This window comes from Haliotis cracherodii, unplaced genomic scaffold, assembly GCF_022045235.1.
Source record: "Haliotis cracherodii isolate W230 unplaced genomic scaffold, xgHalCrac1.p SCAF_9, whole genome shotgun sequence".
NCBI classification, from domain to species: Eukaryota; Metazoa; Mollusca; class Gastropoda; order Lepetellida; family Haliotidae; genus Haliotis; species Haliotis cracherodii.
Genome location: NW_027266343.1, coordinates 11,490,090 through 11,515,512, shown reverse-complemented (window position 1 = coordinate 11,515,512; position 25,423 = coordinate 11,490,090). Strand labels below are relative to the sequence as shown.

At 40.6% G+C, this 25,423-nt stretch overlaps 1 protein-coding gene across 1 annotated transcript; it reads right to left on the bottom strand.

Annotated features, from left to right (window-relative positions):
* Positions 1-6,019: 6,019 nt before the first annotated feature.
* LOC139452839 (uncharacterized) lies at positions 6,020-7,875 on the bottom strand. Its single transcript, XM_071234474.1, has 2 exons — positions 7,368-7,875; positions 6,020-6,054 (listed from the first exon to the last, which is right to left on the bottom strand). Exons 1-2 carry the CDS (start codon positions 7,873-7,875, stop codon positions 6,020-6,022), a joined length of 543 nt encoding a protein of 180 aa, XP_071090575.1.
* Between the last annotated feature and the right edge of the window lie 17,548 nt (positions 7,876-25,423).

The following is a 25,423-nucleotide window of genomic DNA, read 5'->3' as shown; positions in this document are numbered from 1 at the left end:
CCTGCGGAATTCTGCGGATTTCTGCTTGTAACGCGTTGGCCAGTTGTGGGAGTGTCTGCGGTCGATCGAGTTCATACCAGAGGTGTTCGATTGGGTTGAGATCTGGGGAATTTCCCTGACCCCCCCCCCCCCCCACACACACACACACACACACACTATGACACTACGGCCACCGAAATTATCGAATTCACGTACACAATGTGGAGCAAAACGCTCATTTCGATTGCGATGACGTTTGTGGAACAGTCGAATGTAGCGATCCCGTGCAGAGGTGGTAACACTTGGTCGGCCGGTTTTCGGACGGTCTACAGTCGAATTGAACTGTGTGTATCGGTCACAAAGGTGCTGTTGTGGACGTTGAAGTAGCGTGCAACAGAAGACTGCGATTCCCTCTTTGGATACGTCCTATGGCGATGTTCCGATCTGCAGCGCTGAGTCTCGTCATTTTCAGAAATGGGCTTCAGAAATGGGCTTCACACATTGTACCCATCTCTCCCGGGTCTTCAGCGTGACGAGCGAACGTTTTAACCGCGCGACTACCCGACCGCCCTTCATGTGTTTAGACCTTTTAGATAGAACACACCATGGTGCTACATATATTAAACGTACGTCAGTGTTAGTGGGTCATGTACATAAAAGTGAAAAAACCCTTTCCATATTCAGGACATGTCACCCAAAAGAAGAGTCCGTTGCACAGCTTTGACCATATTATAAGCATGGGTCTATGAATCACCTTCCAATAGTGATGATACCAGGTGTTCGCGAAATGGTGAACGTATACTGCACCACCGCTATTACCCGTAACAAACACATGCAAAGGCAAGTTAACTGTTGACCTGGGATCGTATTGTACAAGACGAAATATGGAATTGCATCTGAAATCATTTTTGTCACTGATACGTCAAATTCGGAAATATCCTCCACATGTCTACCATAAGACTTTTTGAAAGCTTTACGAAGGCCTTGAATGCTGTAACCATGACAAAACATCTTTTGCATACGTATGACGCTCTTTGAAATGTTTGTTGAAAGCGCATACTCGATTGTACATGTATCTAAAAAGTTGTCAAATGTTGACACCGAATTGAGTGAATGAACAATATCACGGTGGGGGACACCAGAAATGGGCTTCACACATTCTACCCATATCGAGAGTCGAACCCGGGTCTTCAGCGTGACGAGCGAACTCTTTAACCACTAGGCTACCCGACCGCCCCTGACACCAAAGGCTGGAGCTGCTGGACTATTGCTTGACGAGCAGCTGGAGGTTTATACGATCATTTGAAGAGTGACTGTGGTTCGTGGTGTAGTCAGGTGAGGGCCATCTTCCCGAGGCAAGAGAGTTAACTGACTTTAAAATGCCAGTTTCCACCCTTGCCGATCTAGGCTGGAATTCCTGGGCTCGATTGTAGCCACCAGTGGTTATTACGAGTTATGTCCCTTCTATGCCTCTCCTATGGACCAATCAGGTTCCACCTATCAGTATCACTTGCATTTGCTTGAAAAAAAAAAATGGCGGCGCCGAGTCCAAAATGGCGGCTCGTGAGAGTTGTTTATCTTACAATAAAACACTGCAGGGAGAATAAACCACTCGGGCCTGCGCCCTCATGGCTTTTTTCTCCTTGCAGTGTTTTATTGTACGATAAACAACTCTCACTCGTCGTTTAATTCCTAAATACACTGTGTCCCATACCTCCATGTATAAACTATCAACATATGACATTAATCTAATATTGATATATGTCTGAGATACCCTCGATACCTGTTTTGAAATTTACGCACAAAACTTCTGTATGTTCTCCAGATGGCCGCTCGGACTCAGTCATATCATATGATGCAAAGAAGAAGATGAATCATTTGAAAGAGAAGACAAATATAGTATTGCTGAATCATAATAAATCGAGGTCGGTTGATATAAGTGCTTCGCGGATTTACACAATATGCATACCGGCCTTTACGGCGTGCGGAGTGCGGCGTTAAACAACAAACAAACAAACAAAACGTTTATACCCCATAAACCCATTTTTTATAATATATGTTGACGTTACAACGTTATGTTCCCTCTGTGACGTCATGCGAGAACGTCGCGACTTCTCTAGACTGCCGTTATATTCCCAGTAGCTTTAATTCGTACCTAATTTACCAATTTACCAAAGTCATTTAAGTAGTGAAGTCAAAAACACAATATCTACGTCAACTCGGCTCGACCGCTTCCGTGGTCTAGTGGTAGAGCGTCCGCCCGGAGAGCGGAAGGTCCGCGGTTCGATCCCTGGCCGCGTCATACCAAAAGACGTTAAAAGATGGTACTTGTTGTTACCCAGTCTGGCGCTCGGCATTAAGGGGCTAAAACAAGGACTGGTCGGCTCGGAGTCAGTATACTGTGTCTGAGTGGGGTATTCATTTTAAACTGCAGCATGGTATCTCAGTGGGCCAGCACGAAAACTCGGCACCAGTCCAGACAAGTACAAGCAGCCACACACACGTGACATGCACGTCGCTATATAAGTGCAATAATCTTGTACGCGACGTTAAACCCCATTTCAACCCACCTGACCTCAACTAAGCTCAATGATATTAGATGATAAATACAATCACACCCGCTTGTTTTTTAACATCAAATATATTAATATCTGTGAATTAGATTAGAAAACCTACTTCACTCATGTGTCAAGATATTATTTGATATCAAAACACACACGGGAGGAATTCTCTATTTAATATTGAGATCTATAGAAAGCGGTGATTAACCTTTTTCCAAGTGCATACTTCCAAATCTAGTTGGTCGCCTTGAAGTCACGTACAAGGACAGAAAGGATATACCATATCTATTCGGGCAAGGTGTATTCCTGAAACAATGGAATGGTAAATATGTTATTCTTAACATTGTGTTCTTGTCCCCACATTTGCGTTATTCGTTGTTTATCGCCGCACTAATAAATATTCCAAATATTTGACGACGTCCTGTAAATATTCCGGTTTGTTCAAGAACCCCCATTGATTGATGTAATGAGCAAACATCCGCGCCGTCGCGTACAATCATACGCAATGCTGCAAGGAGCCGAAACTGAAAACCCGATTCACAGAACTTATCTCTTACCACAAGCCAAGGTTGCTAGGGTAAAATCATCGATTTGTCGAATCCTTACATTTGTAGAAACTATCGATATTCTAGCAAGGTATCGATGTCTACTATTGATGGTATTATTTAGGTGCCATCAATATATTGCCATCGCTGTACTTGCCACATGAACTTTTGAACCGAGCTGATATTTCGATAAATCGTTTTACCGTTATTTTCTGGGATGCCCAAATTCTGTAGTAGTATGATTCCAACTGCATTTAAATATTAATATAAAGATCTTTTCTGATATAAGATATCCTGTAAAACATGACATAACTATATCCTAGACTATACCCTTACACGAATAACATTGAACACACATGCCAATAGGAATTGAAATAAGTGTTATTCGATATATCCTCGGCTTAATCTTGCGATAGGTATTCAGTAAACAGGCCACTCTCTCACATCTGGTCGTTAGCGGTTGTTCACGGTCAATGACAAGTGTATGTAAATAAACGTATGCGTCTTTTTATGTGACCTGACTTGTCAAGCATTTAGACGGTCAATGAAAAGGGCATGCCATGTCCATGGACAGCTTGCGTAGACCCTTGTATATATATATCTCTCATTCTCCCTCTCTCTCTCTCATTCTCCCCCTCTCTCTCTCTCTCTTGCTCCCTCTCTCGCTCTTTTTCTCTCTTTCTTTTTCTCGTAATCCTTCTTTCTCTCTCTTATTCGTTTTCTTTCTCTTTCGATTTCCCTTTCTTCCCCCTTTTCTCTCTCACTCTCATTCTCTTTCGTTCTCTCTCTCTTGCTCCCTCTCTCTTTTGCTCTTTTTCTCTCTCTTTCTTTTTCTTTCTCTTATTCTTTTTCTTTCTCTCTTTCGATTTCTCTGTCTTTCCACTTCTCTCTCTCTCTCTCTCTCTCTCTCTCTCTCTCTCTCTCTCTCTAGCGTTATATGCAACTTACGAGTTTATTTTATAATGACAGTTAAATGAACGTTTATTGGGTATTCGAACCCACAATCATCGGTTTCCGGCGTGCCTAAGGGACGCAACTCTGCACAGCGAATCGTGGCGTCTTCGACGACTGGGCCACCCGTGCCCCCGTTTTGTTTGTAAGACTACAGAGTAGTGAAATACAAATTTCAGGTAATTTTGTTGAAATACAGCTTCAGAGGCCAAACATATACAGAGAAGCCTTATTCCAGACCTTGTAAATTTGGAAACCGCTTCTAAAGAACGACCGTGTTGGGAATGCACTGCGACAATGCATATTCATCTAACGTCACTTTGCTTTCGACCCTTCGCGAACAATGACACAAATGGCATTAACTAGCCAATCAGCATTAAGCAATTCGTATAATACTCAGTGAGAATATATGAAAACAAATTCACCATGTCCGTGTCCCTGTGGGTAATATTACTAGATAACTAGCGGACAATCTATTGTTCGCCTAACTATTCAGTTCACGACACACACCTGCATCAAACATACTTTGTACAGCGTACACTGCATTTACAGGAAAGATTTGTTAACATTACCAACGGGCTCGCCGTTGAAACAGTCATCTAATTGGCTGTGCAGAGTTGCGTACTTTGGGCACGCTAGAAACTTATCTGGGTTCAAAATTGCAGTTCGTCCCGATTATGTTTCTAGGTTGTCAGCACCATACCCGTGCTCGTGGGTTTCACCGAAGTGGTAAATATCTGAGACCTGGATCACTTCGGGCTTTCCTCCCCCATTAACCTGACATGTCGTGATATGACTGGAATACTATGAAAAAGATGTTAAACCCAACTCTCTCACTCGCTCACTAATAGTACCAACTTATCCTCAGTGACATTAGAGTGAGTGAGTATGGTTTAACGCCGCTTTTAGCAATATTACAGCAATATCACGGCGGGGGACACCAGAAATGGGCTTCACACATTGTACCCATGTCGGGAATCGAACCCGGGTCTTCGAACGCTCTAACCACTAGGCTACCCGACCGCCCCCAGTGACATTAGAAGCCAACATTGGTATATATCATTTTTCAGTGTATATCATATCTATTTGTCAGTATATATCAATTATTTGTTCTAAAAATGAAAACAATATATTTACTATTTTCTTAGAGCGAAAATGCGTAACTTGAGTGTTAACATCGTTTTATAAAAAAGATAAATGCACCTCTATACACATGCGATATTTCATAACTTTATATAATTGTTAATCGTGTGAAAACATCGGCAACACACATTTTATTAAACTAGTAACTTATCCCAATGACAGTTAACATCGTAACAATATAGACCCGCTTTCTACTCTTGCAGCATGAATAGTGGGGCGGTTAAGGCTGGATTTTAGTCAAAATTGAGCACTTTGGGTTAAAACCACCTGATTCGGCACACTTATACATTGAACCATTCCGAACATTTCTGGATATGGATCCACCTCCGCAGCGCAACCTGGTGGTAGAAATACAAAGTGCACAATTATCCTTAACCGCCCCACTAGTAGCTTCAAACAGTCTATCGTCGTGTGTGTTTTCGTCGCTGTTTTGCGTTTTGCGCCCAATAATGTCTGTTTCCTAGGTGATCGAGACAGGATGTTCTTCTGCGTTGAGGTTTTGGATTTACATAAATCAACAACATTAATCAACATAACAACGAAAGACATTGTGTTTTTTTCCGTTTATTGCAGATATATCATTATTCGGATTGTTGTTTTGTTCAACACCGGTCCCCCATGTACATGCTCTCAGCATTAGTTGATACATACAGTGAACCCTCGATATCTCGAACTCAAGATGCATCGGCATTGTCAAGATGCATCGGCACATTAAGTCAATATCAGCACTCCGTATGTCTCGATGTACGGATAACGACATTTATTCGACTGTCTACTTCGAATTAACGTGGTTTCAGTGTATCTTCGTTCAACAAGCTGATATGGTAACGGTAGTGTCGTCTAGTAGTATGTCATAACATCACCGAACGCATGACCTGAAAACATAAATACTTATATATATATATATACTTTAAAATGTGTGTGTATGCACGCTTCACAGGCTATATTCGAGACCACGTCAAGGTGTTCTAAATGACAATGGAATGTAAAAAATAGATTGTGAGATAGTATTTAATTTATTGACTTAAGATATTATGCCTGTCTGTACATGAAATCTATAAATCTTTCGGATTTGAACGTAAACGCATATCAATCTTAAGACTATATGATAAATCATCCGAACTAAAACTACAGTCGATCCGTGAAGATCCGGGATAGAATAGGTCTTCAGCAACCCATGCTTGCCGTAAAAGGTGACTATGCTTTTCGTAAGAGGCGACTAACGGAATCGGGTGGTCAGGCTCGCTGACTTGTTGGATGCATGTCATCGTATCCCAATTGCGTTGATCGATGCTCATGATATCTATCACTGAATTGTCTGGCCCAGACTCGATTATTTTAAGACCGTCGTCATATAGCTGGAATATTGCTGAGTGCGGCGTTAAACAAGAAAACAAACAAAACGTTTATACCCATGAAACCATTTTTTATATTTAAGTAAACAAACAAAAAACCCACAAAAAACAAAGAACTAAAACTACATTCAAACGTCATTGTCTCGAACTCATATTGAATTGAATTGTAAATGTTACAAACCGCATTAGTAAAAATGTGAATGTTCTGTTTCCCTTGTTTTCTGTACACGTAAAGTAGGTCAACGAATCATTTCAAATTCACTTTATCTTGGTGTTGAGTAATCTTGTACCACTACAGTACTATCGCGACATGTTTTCACTGATTGTAAACGAAAATCCAGAGGTGTGAACTGTCTGCTTAATTGGTTACCCCAACCCCCTATAACGAGTGTCACTGATGAGAGAGAAAATAAATAACTTTCCTTCATTCACGCTGACGTTTTAGAAAGTTGCTTTAATTAACTTTACTCTACACTTGCAGGAACAATGTATTGTGAAACCTGATGCTGGGGTCATTTGAGAAAGTCTCTGATGCTTCTTTTCTATGATTTCCTTTACGGAATAAATACATGAATAAATTAAAATAATAAATTCAACATGGAGAACGTGTAATATTTCACCCATTGGTTCATATTAGATATTACTAAAAGGATCAATAAACAGAAAATAAAAATAACTTTATTTCACATTTGTGAAATGTTAGGTTGGGGAATTCGAGAACCATGTGAAACAATCACGACTAACGGCAACGAATTTCGGAACCAGCAATTTTTATAGCACTGTCGTCTAGCTTTAGTGCTTTTCAATCTGGAAAATAAAGATTTCCGGATTACCTTTTTTCACAATTCCAAAGCCGTGGAGCAGATTCCCCCTCGTCAAAGCGCCAAACGGAACTCCAAAACCTCCATATATGGCTCCATGGTCCAGGATAGAGAGTTGACCATAATGGCCGGAAAGGAGGCCATAGGCATGTCCATAGCCTCCATACATCATGGAGCCTTTTCCAGCGTACAGTCCCAGAGGCTTGTACCCGTATGGTCCAAGATTATTCCCATAGGCACCGATACCTCCGAGTTTCGGGTACAAGACTTTTCCCCCTGCATGCTTCCACAAGCCATGAACGCCGTAATACCCATTACCGTAGAGATTGTTATAGAGGCATACACCACTGGATCCGTATTTGCCCATAAATAGACCCCCGTGCCCGTAGGTTCCCAAGTCGTAATAAAGGGGTAGTCCCGACGCCTTCACCTTCTTGGCATAGCCGTATCCGTAACCAGTTGGTACAGCCGTTACAGTTGCAGACCCCAGGACTAGGGTAAGAAGAATGTAAATCCGCATCTTCCCCGGATCTGTGACAAAGAAGAGGAAATTCCATGACGTTAAATTCATATCCAAATATCAGTACAGTCACCATCGGATGTAACCAATACTGATTTGACGAACCATCGGTTACACCGAACTCAGTACATGGATATTTGTATAACTAACATAACGAATATATGTGTCCATATATAACGTTCAATCATTATGTACCTGGAATAGTGTTCAGTTAGACCTTTTCTGTAATATCCTGTCATCCCCAATGTTAACCTGCTCAGCAAGGAGACTTGATTTCCGTTATAATATTCGCCATGATAAAAATAATGAAATTAATTAAAAAATAAGAATCCATACCTACTTGACACCTATGGCGAAAAGACTCATCGTCATATCTTTTTTCGACGCATGCGCACAATTCAAACGTTCCCGGCAATCACGACCTTAATAGCTCGCGGATATATTAAACCAGTCACGTGACTGATTCAGCCTTTTTGGGATGGATCTTGTCAACTGTGATCGATGGATCCTACGAGCTGGGCTGTTAAACGTTAATTGCGATGTCTGAATGAAACTATATTTAAAGCCACACTGTAACAGTGTACCTAGAGATTATTTACTCTTTCAATTGGATAAAAGCGTAAAGGTTAACATATCTAGTTTCCTTGTTCATACTATCAACCACTGATTTTCTTACGAGAATTGTTTTTTATAAGGAACTGTGGTAAAGTTTATCTTAATGAAACTATATTTAAAGCCACACTGTAACAGTGTACCTAGAGATTATTTACTCTTTCAATTGGATAAAAACGTAAAGGTTAACATATCTAGTTTCCTTGTTCATACTATCAACCACTGATTTTCTTACGAGAATTGTTTTTTATAAGGAACTGTGGTAAAGTTTATCCAGATGAAACTTTATTTAAAGTCACACTGTGACAGTGTCCCTAGAGATTATTTACTCTTTCAATTGGATAAAAGCGTAAAGGTTAACATAACCAGTTTCCTTGTTCATGCTATCAACCACTGATTTTCTGACCAGAATTGTTTTTTTATAAGGAACTGTGGTAAAGTTTATCTTAATGAAACTATATTTAAAGCCACACTGTGACAGTGTACCTAGAGATTATTTACTCTTTCAATTGGATAAAAGCGTAAAGGTTAACATAACCAGTTTCCTTGTTCATGCTATCAACCACTGATTTTCTTACCAGAATAGTTTTTTTATAAGGAACTGTGGTAAAGTTAACCTAAAAGAAACTATATTTAAAGCCACACTGTGACAGTGTACCTAGAGATTATTTACTCTTTCAATTGGATAAAAGCGTAAAGGTTAACATAACCAGTTTCCTTGTTCATGCTATCAACCACTGATTTTCTTACCAGGGTTGTTTTTTTTATAGGTAACTGTGGTAAAGTTTATCTTAATGAAACTATATTTAAAGCCACACTGTAACAGTGTACCTAGAGATTATTTACTCTTTCAATTGGATAAAAGCGTAAAGGTTAACATAACCAGTTTCCTTGTTCATACTATCAACCACTGATTTTCTTACCAGGGTTGTTTTTGTATAAGGAGCTGTGGTAAAGTTAAAATATATTCTGACTTCGATCTTTTAGATGTTCTTTGTTAGAGCTGGTACGGACACTTAACAGCGAATTGTTGATGTAATAAAACATATCATATTCCTGATTTGAAGTCAGTGCACTGGCTCCGACCTTAGATCCTGTGTAAAGCCTATCGATGCTACTATAGATATATTTGATCTCTGTACAGAAGTACCAGCCTGTTCGATGCCTCAGATCTACTAACAAGCTACAAATATTTGCTGCACCTCTCAAATAAAAGTATGTTGGTTCCCGATCCGTTTTATTTTCTGCACCAAAGTGATGAAACTTTTTACCGAAGGATATCAGGATTTGGTCTTCCCTCTAAACCTTTATAATTAAATCAAACTTGAAAGCCCATCTCTTCAGAAAAGGGACCTGAACAACTGCCCTGTAGTTATCAACATATACGACGAGTGGAGTGATGTTAGCGCGTAACAAGTGGACAATTACTATTATAATTATTATTATCATTAATGTAAGAACGTTTTGTGAGCTGCATTCATTTGGAAATTCTGCTCGTGTCTTCCTGACTGTCATTTTATCGTGGAAAATGTTGTTTTAAAAAATTGCAACCAAATTTTAATCTCATGATCAGATATGATGCTGTATATGTTAAACAGACATGTTGCGCTACCACGTCACTGTCTCAATGCGGTAAAACGCGATGACATCCCTGTACTTGCGAGTGGGTCAATAGAAAATTGATTGTTATTTGTCGCATATGTTCCCAATGTGCCTGCCATTAAATCTGTTTGTGAGGTTGTAACACGATATATGACTAATTACTGAAACGGCACAGATTGTCCGTGGATTTCATTAATTAAAGCAATTTGCACGTAATATCATCATAAACATTAATAAAGATGAATATGTAGTGGGTGTCACAATGAACCTGCACATACATCACTTATGTACAGTGCATGTAAGAGTGTACTGTACAAAAACGAATCAATATATTACACAGCATTGTGTATTCTAAAGAACAGATTGTATGATGGTTTATACTTAAACGTGATTTCATACGACAATGACATCAAAAGTCATCTAGAAACGTTAAAAATTACACATGCGACTGATTATCTTTTGAAGGCACATCACATCACATCATACCATTAGGTTTCATTAAGACCAGTGCCAGTTGTGTGTGAAGGCACTATGTTGGTCATCCATCCAGTAATGTGTGAACACATCACATCATACCATTGGGTTTCATTAAGACCAGTGCCAGTTGTGTGTGAAGGCTCTATGTAGTCCCTCTAGGCAGTAATGTGTGTAGACATCACATCATACCATTGGGTTTCATTAAGACCAGTGCCAGTTATGTGTGAAGGGATTGTTGTTCCTCTAGCCAGTAATGTGTGTACACATCACATCATGCCATTGGGTTTCATTAAGACCATTGCCAGTTGTATGTGAAGGCACTATGTTGTTCCTCTAGCCAGTAATGTGTGTAGACATCACATCATACCATTGGGTTTCATTAAGACCAGTGCCAGTTATGTGTGAAGGGATTGTTGTTCCTCTAGCCAGTAATGTGTGTAGACATCACATCATACCATTTTCAAGCTGTTTTTGCCATGTCCTCCAGGTTTCGTTGGTTATACATGACAAATCTACATAAATGTGCTGAGAGTATCATATCAAAATATTGTGCTATTCCATTATAAATATTGTTCAAAAATATAAAAACAAGACACACACAGATCTAAACATTTTTTTCCACAGTGCACTAAAAGGCACATGACTAAACTGCCAAGCAAAAGAAGGTCTACACTTCAGAATTGGATTTGGCTAAAAAATTACAAACGTTATCAAAACGTTACTAGGCTAAAAGCAGCCGCCGAAACGAAACTTCAGGTATTAAACACAACTATGATAGCCGTATAAAATACGTCCCAGTCGAATAACCATTTCTTGTTTGTTTCAGTTTTAGCCAACATCCAACACGGGTGTAAACTTTCTTTTGCCCGGGAGTGTATATGGACGGTTATATCAACCGTCCAGGTTGATGAGTAACGAACCATACATCGATATAGGTATATATTTCTCTGCTATGTGTTAGCTACAGGTTTAATGTGTAAGCAGCTGTTTCGGGCTGTTTATTTTTCAATTTACATGTATGGCGATATTTCCTGCAGTATTGTTATTGTGTCTGAAAACAAAATTTCGGAAGAATAGCTTTGAAATTACTTTGTTTTTATGTGTACTTTACCATACATGTTCCCCTTTGCTACCAAAAGTACTGTAAGTTACAATGGACCCTAGCATGGTGATCTACCTTCAGTTGCTGGCGATCTATAGCCCGTTTTTATACTGTCATGTTTTGTATAGTGCTATTGATTTTATGATTAAATACTAGTTTTAAATTTATTTCTGTGATAAGTCTAGTTATTTTACTGTCCCTCGTTGGCAGGTTTTTATTTAAGCTTCAATATATGTATTATGTTTAACCATTGATAGTCACGATATGGCTGAAATATTGCCGATGTGACTTAAAACTTAACTCACTCACTCACTCTCGTCACGATATGGCTGAAATATTGCCCATGTGACGTTAAATAATAACTCACTCACTCACCTTTGCTACCAATCAATCCTGAGTTTAATAGTGCATCAGTACATTAACCTTCACCATGCTATCAGATCGCCTGACAGGATGTTTAATAGCACAAACAAATGTTATGTACATCAAATGTACACAGATGTACCAAATCGATTTAGGTTAGAAGGTAAAGTGATGACGAGGCACCTTACAGTCAAACATAAAAAAGTCAACTGACTCATAATTAATTACAGTGTCAATATTAGTGAGGGTTTCCATTCATAATCGTCTAATACCGGTTATTATACCTTTGCTCGTGTTCAGTTATCTCATTTTACTGGTTTGTTGTTTTGTTTGTTGTTTTGTTTATGGTTTAACGCCACACTCAGCAGTGTTCCAGCTATATGACGGCGGTCTGTAAATAATCGCGTCTGGACCACACACTCCAGGGATTGATATCATGAGCATCAATCCACGCAATTGGGATCGATGACATGCATCAACCAAGTCAGCGGGCCCGATCTCGTTGGTCGCTCTTACGACAAGCATAGTCGCCTCTTACAAGCATGGGTTGCTGAAGACCAATTCTAACCCTGGTTTTCACTGGTCCATTTTATTAATACCCTGACGATTAGATGTGCGAGTAAGTGATTAAGTGAGTGAGTATGGTTTTACGCTGCTTTTAGCAATTTTCCTGCAATATCAAGGCGGATACTAAGAACTGGACTCAATGTACCTATGCTTGGGAGTCGAACCCTGTACTTGGCCATGACGAGCGAACGGTTTAACCACTTGGCCACCTCACCGCCCAATGTTTGGATGAAATGTGAACAATCCAGACTATGACATGTGACGCTTAAGTCTGTTAATGCCAAAACATTTTAGTTAACAATGCAGAACAATCATTCCATTGTATCCAATGAGGTATTGTTTAATTTGCTTCATCGGGATACATACGTCACCGGATAACCAGTACATGTATATATAAATGTAGTTAGGACGATCATTTGATAATACCAAAACAAAAACATAAAAATACTTAAACGTTAACAGAACTATATAACATGATAAAATAAGGCACGTGTACAGTAGTAAGTGACGTTAACACTTAATGTAAGTATTTTCGTTCTAAAAATAGTAAAAATATTGTTTCCAGCTGCGGAGTCTAATTTAAATATACTCCCAAAACTGTTTTTCTTTTTAAAAATTGATATGATATAAACTGAAAAATAAATACGACATACACTGAAATAATAAATATGCTAATATTAATTTCCTGTTCTTGTAATATTTTTGGGTTGGGTTTAATGCCGCTTTGAACAGAATTCTAGTGATGTCATGGCTTGTCAGATTAATGTGGGAGAAAGCCTGTCTCAGACGTTCACAACTTTGGTGAAACTCACGAGCACAGGTATGTTGTTGATAACCTAGAAACATAATCGGTGCGAACCGCAATTTGAACCCACAAAAATCTCTAGCGTGCCCAAAGGGGGCAACTCTGCACAGCCAATTGCGGCGCCTTAGATGACGCCGCTTTTACCATTGTTCCAGTTACATGGCGGCGTGTCAGCTTAATGTGGGAGGATAGCCCGAAGTAATGCAGGTCTTTGACGTATACCACGTGCACTTTGGTGAAACCTACGAAAACGGGTATCGTGCTGACAAGCCTAGAAACATAATCAAGGCGACACGGATTCGAACTCTCGATCATAGGTTTCTGCACAGCGAATTGTGGGGCCTTATACGACTGAGCCACCCGTGACCCTGTGAATCTGAACGATAAGGTCCACCATGGTGATGTTTCAAGTCCACGTCAGCGTCCTTCGTATCGACGCCTCCATATCTGATACTGTGACAGGTAGGATATTTTTTCATGTCCTGTCACATTTTGCATAATATCGATAGTTATGATAATACTATGTCGCTATTTGTTTTCAGTTATCAATATTATCATCAAAAAGTCCCTGTTTTCCTGAACTATCATAATTTCAAAAACAGGACTTATTTGCACTTATTTGTTGTATTCAGACACCCAAATAAACTGAGGAGCAAAAGAAACGATACCTCACAGTCGTTTTTATTATATGTTTGATTATTAATGGATTTTGTTTGTTTGTTTCTTGTTTAACGCCACACTCGGCAATATTCCAGCTATATGACGGCGCTCTGTAAATAATCGAGTCTGGACCAGAATTGAAAACAGTTCCAAATTTGTTTTTCAAAAACAGTACCTATTTGTACTTATTTGATGTATTCAGATACCCTAATAAACTTAAGAGCAAAGGACACTCTACCTCTCAGCTGATTTTGTCATTTGTTTGATTTGCAAATGAAAATATCAACAGCAATATTATATCCAAAAACTAACAGTACTGGCGCTTAGTCAACACTCGAAGAATAGTTTACATGGTATTCGAATTATGTCTTAAAATATGATTTTATTTACCACTTTAAAAAAAAAATTCGTATAATACACAACTGCTGATGGTTATCCTTCCGTTGTGACTCGTGAAGATCCGGGGTAGAATTGATCTTTAGCAACCCATGCTTGCCGTGAAACGCGACTATGCTTGTCGTAAAAGGCGACTAACTGGATCTGGTGTTCAGGCTCGCTGACTTGGTTGATGTACATTGTACAGACCGCCGTTATATAGCTGGAATATTGCGGAGTGCGGCGTTAAACAACAAACCAACCAACCAACCTTCAGTTGATATCTATGTTCAGGGCAACGTCTAAATATGGCAGTCAATGAACTAAGGTTTACATAGCGAAGAGGGTGGGGGAACTACGGGAATCAGATGGACATGTACATCAGGGAGGGGGATCTATGGGAATCAGATGGACATGTACATCAGGGAGAAGGATCTATGGGAATCAGATGGACATCTACATCAAGGAGGGGGATCTATGGGAATCAGATGGACATGAACATCAGGGAGAGGGATCTATGGGAATCAGATGGACATGTACATCAGGGAGAGGGATCTATGGGAATCAGATGGACATGTACATCAGGGAGGGGGATCTATGGGAATCAGATGGACATGTACAATGTACATCAGGGAGGGGGGTCTTAGGAATCAGATGGACATGTACATCGGGGAGAGGGGGGGGGGGGGGTTACATGGAAATCACATGGACATCTACATCGGGGAGATGGATGGGAATCACATGAACATTTACATGGGGGAGGGTGTGTGTGTGTATGGGATCAAACAAACGTTTTTTTCAGTTAAGACATAACTTTGGCATCAGATATTCCCGTTGCGACTATGATTCATTCAAAACACAATAACGATACAGGAAGTAATCTGCTGTTTGCAATTCACACGCATGGAAGGCCTCATGTTAATGATATGCTGACGGATTGCCGGAGGACGTTTATTGAAAAGCCCATTCGTTTTACAAAGTAGGAAAAATACCGAATGGCTAAAAAGTATGTTACGAGTTTGGCGTTTCAATTTGTTTATTCCAAAATGAATAGGACAGTTACAATGCATGAGGATTTACGTATTACTGTGAACAGAAGATGAACATAGTTGGTCCCCTTTCAATCGTTTTCATTACATTTACACAGAAATATTTTTCACATATGTAAATGAAACGATGTTTTTCATAACATGTATAAGACAAACACCTGGTATCATCACTAACTGATAGGGGTTTATTATATACGAGTAGTCAATTCTTGTGATTATGGAAATTGATTTGTCGCTTTTATTGAAAGTATCAGTCTTATACATAACCATCTTGATGTTCTGGGCGGTCGGGTAGCCTAGTTGCTGAAGCGTTAGCTCGTCACGCCGAAGACCCGGGTTCGATTCCCGACATGGGTACAATGTGTGAAGCCCATTTCTGGTGTCCCCCGCCGTGATATCGCTGGAATATTGCTAAAAGCGGCGTAAAACCATACTCACTCAATCACTCATCTTAATGTTCAACATGAGTGTAAATCTTTGATGAGTGCCTGGTTCTCCTCAAAATGAGTGTTTTACTAAAACCAGAAGTCCGAAACAATGATTCGACTTGTGTCTATCCGTGGAGTTAGTGAGTGAATAACTTGGGTAGCCGCGAAAACGTCCGCCGCGAAAACGTCCGCTGGTCAATTAGAGAGAACGGCCGCCGCGTCAGAGAAAAGTCCTTTGTACTTAGAAAAAACGTCCGACATGTTTAGAGAAAACATCCTCTGGTCATAAAATACTTTAGGCTTTAACAATTTATTATATAACTACATAATCATAACATTTTGCACTCTTGTCTTAATAAATGTTTGCACTTTATCTTGATAACATTTAGCACATGTCACATCTAGTTTTTACATCATTTGTCATTTACATGTCAATCACTGGTCCGTGCATCATACTGCAGTTTGACAGGAGTTCACCAGCTGTGATGTCATTGTTCTGGTAGAGTCGCCACGAAGCAAAGATTTTTCTTGTTTGTGAGTGACGGTTTTTCTCGCGTGGCTTGTCAACTTCCTTTCCTGCAGCATTGTGGCCTTGATAGGTAGCTTTGCTTCGCGGTGAAGGGCGGCGATCAATCTGTACAGGTTCAGCTCCTGTTCACCACACTTGGAGTCAATGCCAAGCTATGAATAAAGAAGATATTGAATCAAAATGAATTCATAACGCGAACTATTGATTTAAACATGATCAATAACGAAGTTTGGACCCACAACAATCATGATTAATTGAAATAAACTTTATTAAGTGTAAGATATACTTACACCTCCAGATTGCCTGAGTGTTGTGGAACAGGCAACTACGCAGTCGCACGTCAGGTAGAGTCTGGCGGATAGCTGCCAAGGACGCGGCTTCAAAGTCCATCACCACTGTCTGCACATCGGGACGTCTCGGAAGAACAGCAAGCACCTTCTTTTAGCAGGCATGTGGTCAATTTTATTAGAATAAAGCACATTAGAATAAAGCACAAGGGCACCATCTTTGTAACCTGGCCCGAACGCAGGAAAGCACGAACCGACAAAATCTGGTAGAACGGACGCTTCACAACTTTATACGTACCGTCTATAAACCAGTGTCTTGCTTTACCAACCAGCGTTATAGGACGGTCATCTTCATTATCTCCTATCATAAAACAAGTATTTACACATTGATTGGAAACCATTTTGTAGTGAGTCCTTTTGATAATCCTATTTTTCTCTCTCTGAAAACAACATTAAAACAACATTAAAACAACATTAAAACAACATTAAAGCACAGTGTACAAGTCATTAAGAGTCATATCATTCACTTAATGTTACTTTATCATATTCCAGCACAAATATACAAGAAATAAAGTTGGCGTGGCCATAGGACGTTTTCTCTAAACATATCGAACATTTTCTCTAAACATATCGGACGTTTTCTCTAAACATATCGAACATTTTCTCTAAACATATTGAACATTTTCGCTAAACATATCGAACATTTTCTCTTAACATATCGAACATTTTCTCCAAACATATCGGACGTTTTCTCTAAACATGTCGAACATTTTCTCTAAACATATCGGACCTTTTCTCTAAACATATCGGACGTTTTCTCCAAACATATCGGACGTTTTCTCTAAACATATCGAACATTTTCTCTAAACATATCGGACGTTTTCTCTAAACATATCAGACGTTTTCTCTAAACATATCGAACATTTTCTCTAAACATATCGGACATTTTCTCTAAACATATCGGACGTTTTCCTAAACATATCGAACATTTTCTCTAAGACGTTTTCTCCAGTTCCCAATATTTTTGGCATGACGCTGCTGCGAACGTTATTTCAGGGGCATGGTGCTGATAAACCTAGAAACATAATGAGTTCGAATTTGGGATTCGAGCCCACGGTCTGAATATTATACTTCTCGCACGCATTAGGAATGCAAAAATATGCGACGCTTTACACGACTGGGCTACGAATGACCTCTATCCCTTGACATTTCAAGATACTTCATGTGACATTATTGAGAATTATCCAGTCTGGCACAGGCATGGAGATGTGACCATTGCCAGAAACCATCACAGATCACAGACGCCTTGTGGACATTTTAGCATTTCCCCCAATAAATATGCTACTTCGAAACAGCATTACATTTTGTGGTATCGTACACTACAGATTCATTGTTAATATACAATTTATTTAATAGTAAACAGTCATCGCCAGAGAATATCTCGATGGCCTCACGAAACAGATTCTATTGTGCGTATTCTATGCTATCCGAAATATGTTTTTGACGGAATACTGTATTAATTTCCAACTCTGAGTCAATAAAAAAAAATTAAAAAAAATTCTATTCTATTCCTGGTGATGAGAATTATATGAATGGATCATTGGGAATCAGTAATGACAGCAGGTGTTCGCGAGACGGGTAAGCATGTCCTACTCTACCTGCTCTGCCCTACACGTATGGGTGAGTGAGTGAGTGAGTTGGGTTTAACGCCGCTTTTAACAGTATTCCAGTTACATCGTGGCGGTTCAGCTTAATGTGGAAGGAAAGTCCGAAGTCTCAGGTCACAGGTTTCAGAGGTTTACCACTCGGTGAAACCCACGAGCACGGGTATGGTGAACCTAGAAACAAAACCGGGTCGAACAGGGATTCGAACCCACAAACATAGGTTTCTGGTGTGCAGGTTTTAGACGTTTACCACTTTGGTGAAACCCCACAAGTACGGTAACGCCGCACTAAGCAATATTCCAGGTTTATGACGGCGATATTATCAAATCTGGATCGGTCAATCCAGTGATTGATATTGTGAGCAACGCGGTACACACAAATGCATTAAGTCGCCTCTTTCGGCCAGCGCAGGGTTAATCCTAACCATAAATCCGCCATGGGGGACGTTTACCACTTCGGTGACACCCACGAGTATGGGTAACGCCACACTAGCAATATTCCAGCTGTATGACGGCGGATAATTAAATCAAATTAATATTGTGAGCAACGGGGTACATACAAATGCGACTAAAGGGATCGGTGGTCAGGCTAGCTGACTTGGTTGATGCATGTCATCGTGTCCAAGATCAATGCTCATGATGGAAATCACTGGATTGTCTGGTCCATACTCGATAAATTTCAGACCGCCGTCATACATTCGTCATCACTCGTCCTTTTCCGTAACATGCAAGAAGACTCGTCCCCCTATCGATGAATGTTTTGCGCGAAAATATGACAAACCAATCAGAATGCGCGTATGATTTCAAGTTCTTCGTCAAAAAATCCCTCAGGAATAATTTTGGATTTTACTTATGTCTAGTATCTAAAAATATACCCAAGACACAGTTAAATGTGTTCAATCATACTGTATAATTCATCATGTCCCGATGTGCTCTAGATTGCATCTGAAATATATATGAACCATTACGCAACGAGTTGACAATTGTTTTAGGTATGCCCGTTTGCGCTAAGACGGAACCTGGTCGCAAAAATGGCCACGAGAGGGGCACGAGTCGCTAATCGGCTTGTCCCGGAATTACACGAGTTGGTCACGAATGCGCCGTCATGTAGCTGGAATATTGCTAGTGCCGCGTTACCCATGCTCGTGGTAGTCCGCTGTGGGGATTTCGGGTTAGGATTAATCCTGCGCTGCCCGTAAGAGGCGACGAGGCGACTAAAACAATCAAAACTCAAAAGCATTAAGACGCCTCTTACAGCCAACGTATGTTGATCGGGACTTATCCTAACCCGGAATCCCCAAGGGTCATAGTGTTGTAAGTGTGCATAGCGGCAAAGAGCCAGGGAGCGTCATGACTCCTGTCAATCCTGATTGATGATTAGCACCACTTGACCTCCACTCACTGACGTTCAGAGAAACAAGTATAGCAACTCATTACCACTGACTGAATGACGCATCTGACCTCTTGAACACCACCACAGCCTGGTGTGCCTAGTGGCTAAAGCGTTCGCTCGTCACGCCGAAGACCCGGGTCCGATTCCCGACATGGGTACAATGTGTGAAGCCCATTTTTGGTGTCCCCCGCCCTGATATTGCTGGAATATTGCTAAAAGCGGCGTAAAATCAAACTCACTCACTCACACAATGTACGTTGGACATACGCTGCTCCTGAAGTGAGTGAGTGAGTTGGGTTTAACGCCGCTTTTAACAGTATTCCAGTTATCGATATCGGTTAGATTGAAAACCTCGCCATCAGGACGAAGTTAACAAAGGTTCGGAATTGCGTATAACACAAAAGGAGGGAAATTACAGATCCATAAAACAATATTTAGTTAAATTTTAGACTTATCCTGTATTATATTAAATTCAATCATGGACATGAGTTTCCTCGCCATTTGAGATCCTTGTTTCGCCTTAGACAAGGTAAGTTGTCTACTAGGAGGGTGAGGAGGGTATGTGTGTGTGTGTGTGTGTGTGTGTGTGTGTGTGTGTGTGTGTGTGTGTGTGTGTGTGTGAATGCAACATTTAGTAATGGGGTCGGGTGGTTGTCAAAAGTCGCAATGTCCTGCAATTGCACTGCTTTTTATTATCCCATCCTGCGGTTATCTCATTAGTTAGACAGCCAGTTGTCAGACACTGAAGTAGGGGATTAATTAGGGCAGTGCCCACAACAACGGTACAGTCCTATTCAGTATACTAATTATGCATGTCTCAAGGTTCATTGTTTGATCTTTCTCTACTTATTTGCTACTTATTTATTGATATAGTTATTTACTAGATTGCTACTCCAGTTGCTACTCCAGTTGCATGTTGTACTCTGATTATAAGTTATTATGTTAATCCAATATCTAGTGTTTGATCTTTAAAACTTGTGGAAAATGAAGAACTTCTCAACTAGACTACTAAGACTACTAACAACTGGCTGTCTAACTAATGTGAGGACACCCATCTTGCCATTAAAGTCTTTCAGTGCCATTTACATGTGGGTTGATGTTTGGTGCTAATCAAATAAGAACATATATTCCTTTAGGGCGTTTCGGCTTCTTGTGGGAGGACGTGGTAAGTCATTTCTAAGACGTCTACTACTACGGTAGCTACGAATGTTGACTGAGCTGGTGTTATACAGGAAAAGTTTGCATCGGTGTGCTGATTATTGCTATTGGCTATTTCAACCGATCCGCCAACTTTGAACTCATTAACCCCATAACTTGCGTCTACTTTGTCATCCGTCAACTTCTAAGTAATGCCTATCAAACAATATGTGAATGAAGATGGAACTACACATATACTGTTAAAAAAAAGAAACGCACAGATAGATTTTTAGTAAATTTATTGTACCTAATAAAGTCGATATATTTAATTTAATATCATAGATACAAATATGAGATTTTGGAGCTCGATAGTCACCTGTTGTCATTGTACACAGGCAGTGAAAACTGTTAATTGTCATGTCACATAAGGCCACAAGTTTATATTTGTCGAATATTTGTCGAATATCAGGTCACAAACATTTGCCAATAACATATATCCAATTTATATTTTTTTTGTAGAGTCAGGTTCAATGAACATCATACTACCTGTGCGTTTCTTTTTTTGAAGAGTGTACGTGTTGACAGAATAACTGGACACAAACGTTAGACCGTGTTGTAAACTGTATACTATTGAAACTTAAATGTGAAACGGTCCATGTCAATATGTCCAACCTGCCACAAATGACTCCATACTTGTTTGTTTTTTAGTTTGTTGTTTTACGCCGCACTCAGCAATATTCCAGCTATATGACGGTGGTCTGTAAATCATCGAGTCTGGACCAGACAATCTAGTGATTGACATCGTGAGTATCGATCTAAGCGATGTGGGATTACGATGACATGCATCAACTAAGTCAGCGAGTCTGACCGCCCGAACCCGTTCGTCGCCTCATACGACAAGCATGGGTTGTTGAAGATCAGTTTTAACCCGTATCTCCACGGGTCACACCAGACTTGTACACACGTACGTTATACATGAATAGGGATCTTCGTAGCAGGGCTGGTGGAATAGCCTAATGGTTAAAGCGTTCGCTCGTCACGCCGGAGGCCCGGGTTCGATTCCCCACATGGGTACATGGTGTCCACTGCTGTGATATGGCTGAAATATTGCTAAAGGCGGCGTAAATCAATATTCACTCACTCACACACTTTGTAGCAGTGACAGCATCATCTCTGATAACTGCCAGAAAGAGTTTCACATCACGTCACATCGCATCATCACTAAGACATACCCTTCTCTAACAGTGAAATGAAATGCAATGTTATTTCTCGCTGCTGGCAGCAATATTCAACGTCTGCCTTTGATAATCGAGTCTCGGCCAAGGCCAGGCAAAGTGACCCACACCACGCGATGTCGCTTCTCAAACAACGCATCGAAGCGAGTAAGTTATAATTAGTGAGTTGGGTTGAAAGCAGTTTTTAACAATTTGTTTGTTGTTTAACGCCGCACACACAGCAACAGTCCAGCTATATGACGGCGGTCTGTAAATAATCGAGTCTTGACCAGACAATTAAGTGATTAATATCATGAGCACCGATTCACGCAATTGGGATCGATGACAAGCATCAACCAAGTCAGCGAGCCTGACCACCCGATCCCTTACAACAAGCATAGTTGCCTTGTACGGCAAGCATGGGTTGCTGAAGACGCTTTTAACAGTATTCTAGATACATCAAGGCGTGTCAGCTTAGTGTGGAAGGAACACCCGAAGTGAAGGAGATCTCAGACGTTTCAACATTAGTGAGCCCACGAGGACTGGTAATGTGCTGTCAAACATAGAAACATTTTCGGGCGAACCGGGATTCAAACCCACGATCTTAGGTTTCTGACGAGCCCAAGGGACGCAACTATGCGCTGCGAATTGCGGCGCCTAAGACGACTGGGACACCAGTGCACCTCACGGTATCCAATATCGCAGACAGGATATATAATACCCTGGTTGGTTGGTTTGGTTTGTTTGGTTTGTTTGTTGTTTAACGCCGCACTCAGCAATATTCCAGCTATATGACGGCGGTCTGTAAATAATCGAGTCTGGACCAGACAACCCAGTGATTAATATCATGAGCATCAACCAAGTCCGCGAGCCTGACCACCCGATCCCGTTAGTCGCCTTTTACGACAAGCATAGTCACCTTTTACGACATGCATAGTCACCTTTTACGACAAGCATAGTCACCTTTTACGACAAGCATAGTCACCTTTTACGACAAGCATAGTCACCTTTTACGGCAAGCATGGGTTTAATACCCTGGACAGTCGAGGATGTTGAGTAATCTCGCCGTGATATTGTGATAGCCGTACGCGTTGTTCGGTCTGGACATCGCTACATCGCCACTTCCTAGTAACGCTCCAGTCATCTCATGACCCATTTCGTGACGATAGCCACAAGGAGCACGTGTTCTACAATCGTTTTGCTTCGTAGTTGTGAACGTAACGGATCGGTGGTAAATTTAGGTTCAAGTTAGTCACTTAGTATCAAGACAGCAGTGTGATTCCATATGTACATCATGACTATGATCTTGACAAACACTGTAGCTTATAGGACCGCCACCGTGGTCTAGTGGTAGAGCGTCTGCCAGGAGAGGCGAAGGTCTGGGGTTCGATACCCGACCGCGTCATACCAAAAGACGTTGAAATATGTTACTTGTTTGTACCCTGCCTGGGGCTCGACATTAAGGGACTAAAACAAGGACCAGTTGGCTCGGAGTCAGTATACTGTGTCTCAGTGGGGTTATTCGTTTTAAACTGCAGCATGGTATCTTAGTAAACAAGCACTATAAAATCGGCATTATAAGTGAAATAATATTGAACGCGGTTAAACCCCATTTCATCTCACCTCACTTTGCTTATAGATCTTGACTGTTCAATAGAGCATAAGAGCATATAACAATACTCTCGTGTTTCAACATTCAACGACATACTGAACACATGCTTATCATCAAGTCAGGGCCAAACAATCAAGTTATTGACGTTATGAGTATCCATGCAGTACAGCACCACCCAACGACAAAAACTGGGAATTTAGTTTAATTTGGATAACAATGTTCTTTGAAAATGGGAGCCGAATCGGAACGATTCATTTTTAAAGATAACGTGTACATGAATATGTTTATATATATAACACCCACTGTTTAGCGGGATATCGAATTTGTTAACTTCATCGAAGTGTCGCCATCGGACCTTGAAGCCTCGATAATTTCACGCTGGCACACCTTAGTAAGTTTCATGTCAATATCAAAATCAAATCGACAACGAAAACATGTGTTATCTACAATAGTTTAATCAACAACAGTTGTATATATCAAAGCAGACAAAAATGATGACATTGATAAACGTTCCGGGTGTAGGAGTACCTACTTTGACTTGAATCAGATGATTGTTTAATTTATGCACAAAAGCTGGCACGCCCATATAGTCAGTATCCAGTCAGTGGAGAGTAGGATCAAAACTAAGTTCATAGGACATGTCAATCAAGGCAAGCGGCGAGAAGAACTGCAACAGTCAGACTGTAAAGAGCCTGAACAAATATGTCCGGGAGAACGCGGCTGTTTCAAATGACATGGGCAGTTACCACTAGATTCAAACAATAGTTCCCTGGGAACAGGAAGGCACAGTTGATTGGTTGGTTGGTTGGTTTGTCGTTTAACGCCGCACTCAGCAATATTCCAGCTATGTGACGGCGGTCTGTAATTAATCGAGTCTGGACCAGACAATCCAGTGATTAATATCATGAGCACCAATCAACGCAATTGGGATACGATGACATGCATCAACTAAGTCAGCGAGCCTTACCACCCGATCCCGTTAGTCGCCTTTTACGACAAGCATAGTCACCTTTTACGGCAAGCATAGCCCTCCTTTTACGACAAGCATAGTCACCTTTTACGACAAGCATAGTCACCTTTTACGACAAGCATAGTCAACTTTTACGGCAAGCATGGGTTGCTGAAGACCTATTCTACCCCGAATCTTCACGGGTCAGACAAAGATGGGAAAATGCGAAATGAAACCCGAAGACATGAAATTTGTGGAATCCAGGCGAGCGGACTTAAAAAATAGGAGAGCAAGCTTGCACTTTTGCTGTTTCATTCCTTCTCGGCCTTCGGTCTCAAAGGGTAGTTTGGACAATGAATATGCATGAATTTCGCTAAGTGTCCTGTGCATGACGTTACACGTGCGCAGAAAGGCAATTTTTTCGCGTGTCATATTTGGATTCCCCGAAATTCCGCTGCAATAACAGTATTCCGCTTCGGTGGGCGTGGCTTATGTTTTCACATTCATTGGGAAATGAATGAAAAAACCACATGACCAATTCAGCTAATCAGAATGCAGGAATCACAATGAACACAATGAAAATGTGATTATTTGCATATGACACTTGGCTATATGGACCATTCAGTTTGTTGCGATGTGCCAGTGCGCTAGGATTGCCTAATCAGCGTCCAAAATACCGACCACTGTGCAACCCTTCTACAGGTGTGATAAAATTTGCAAATC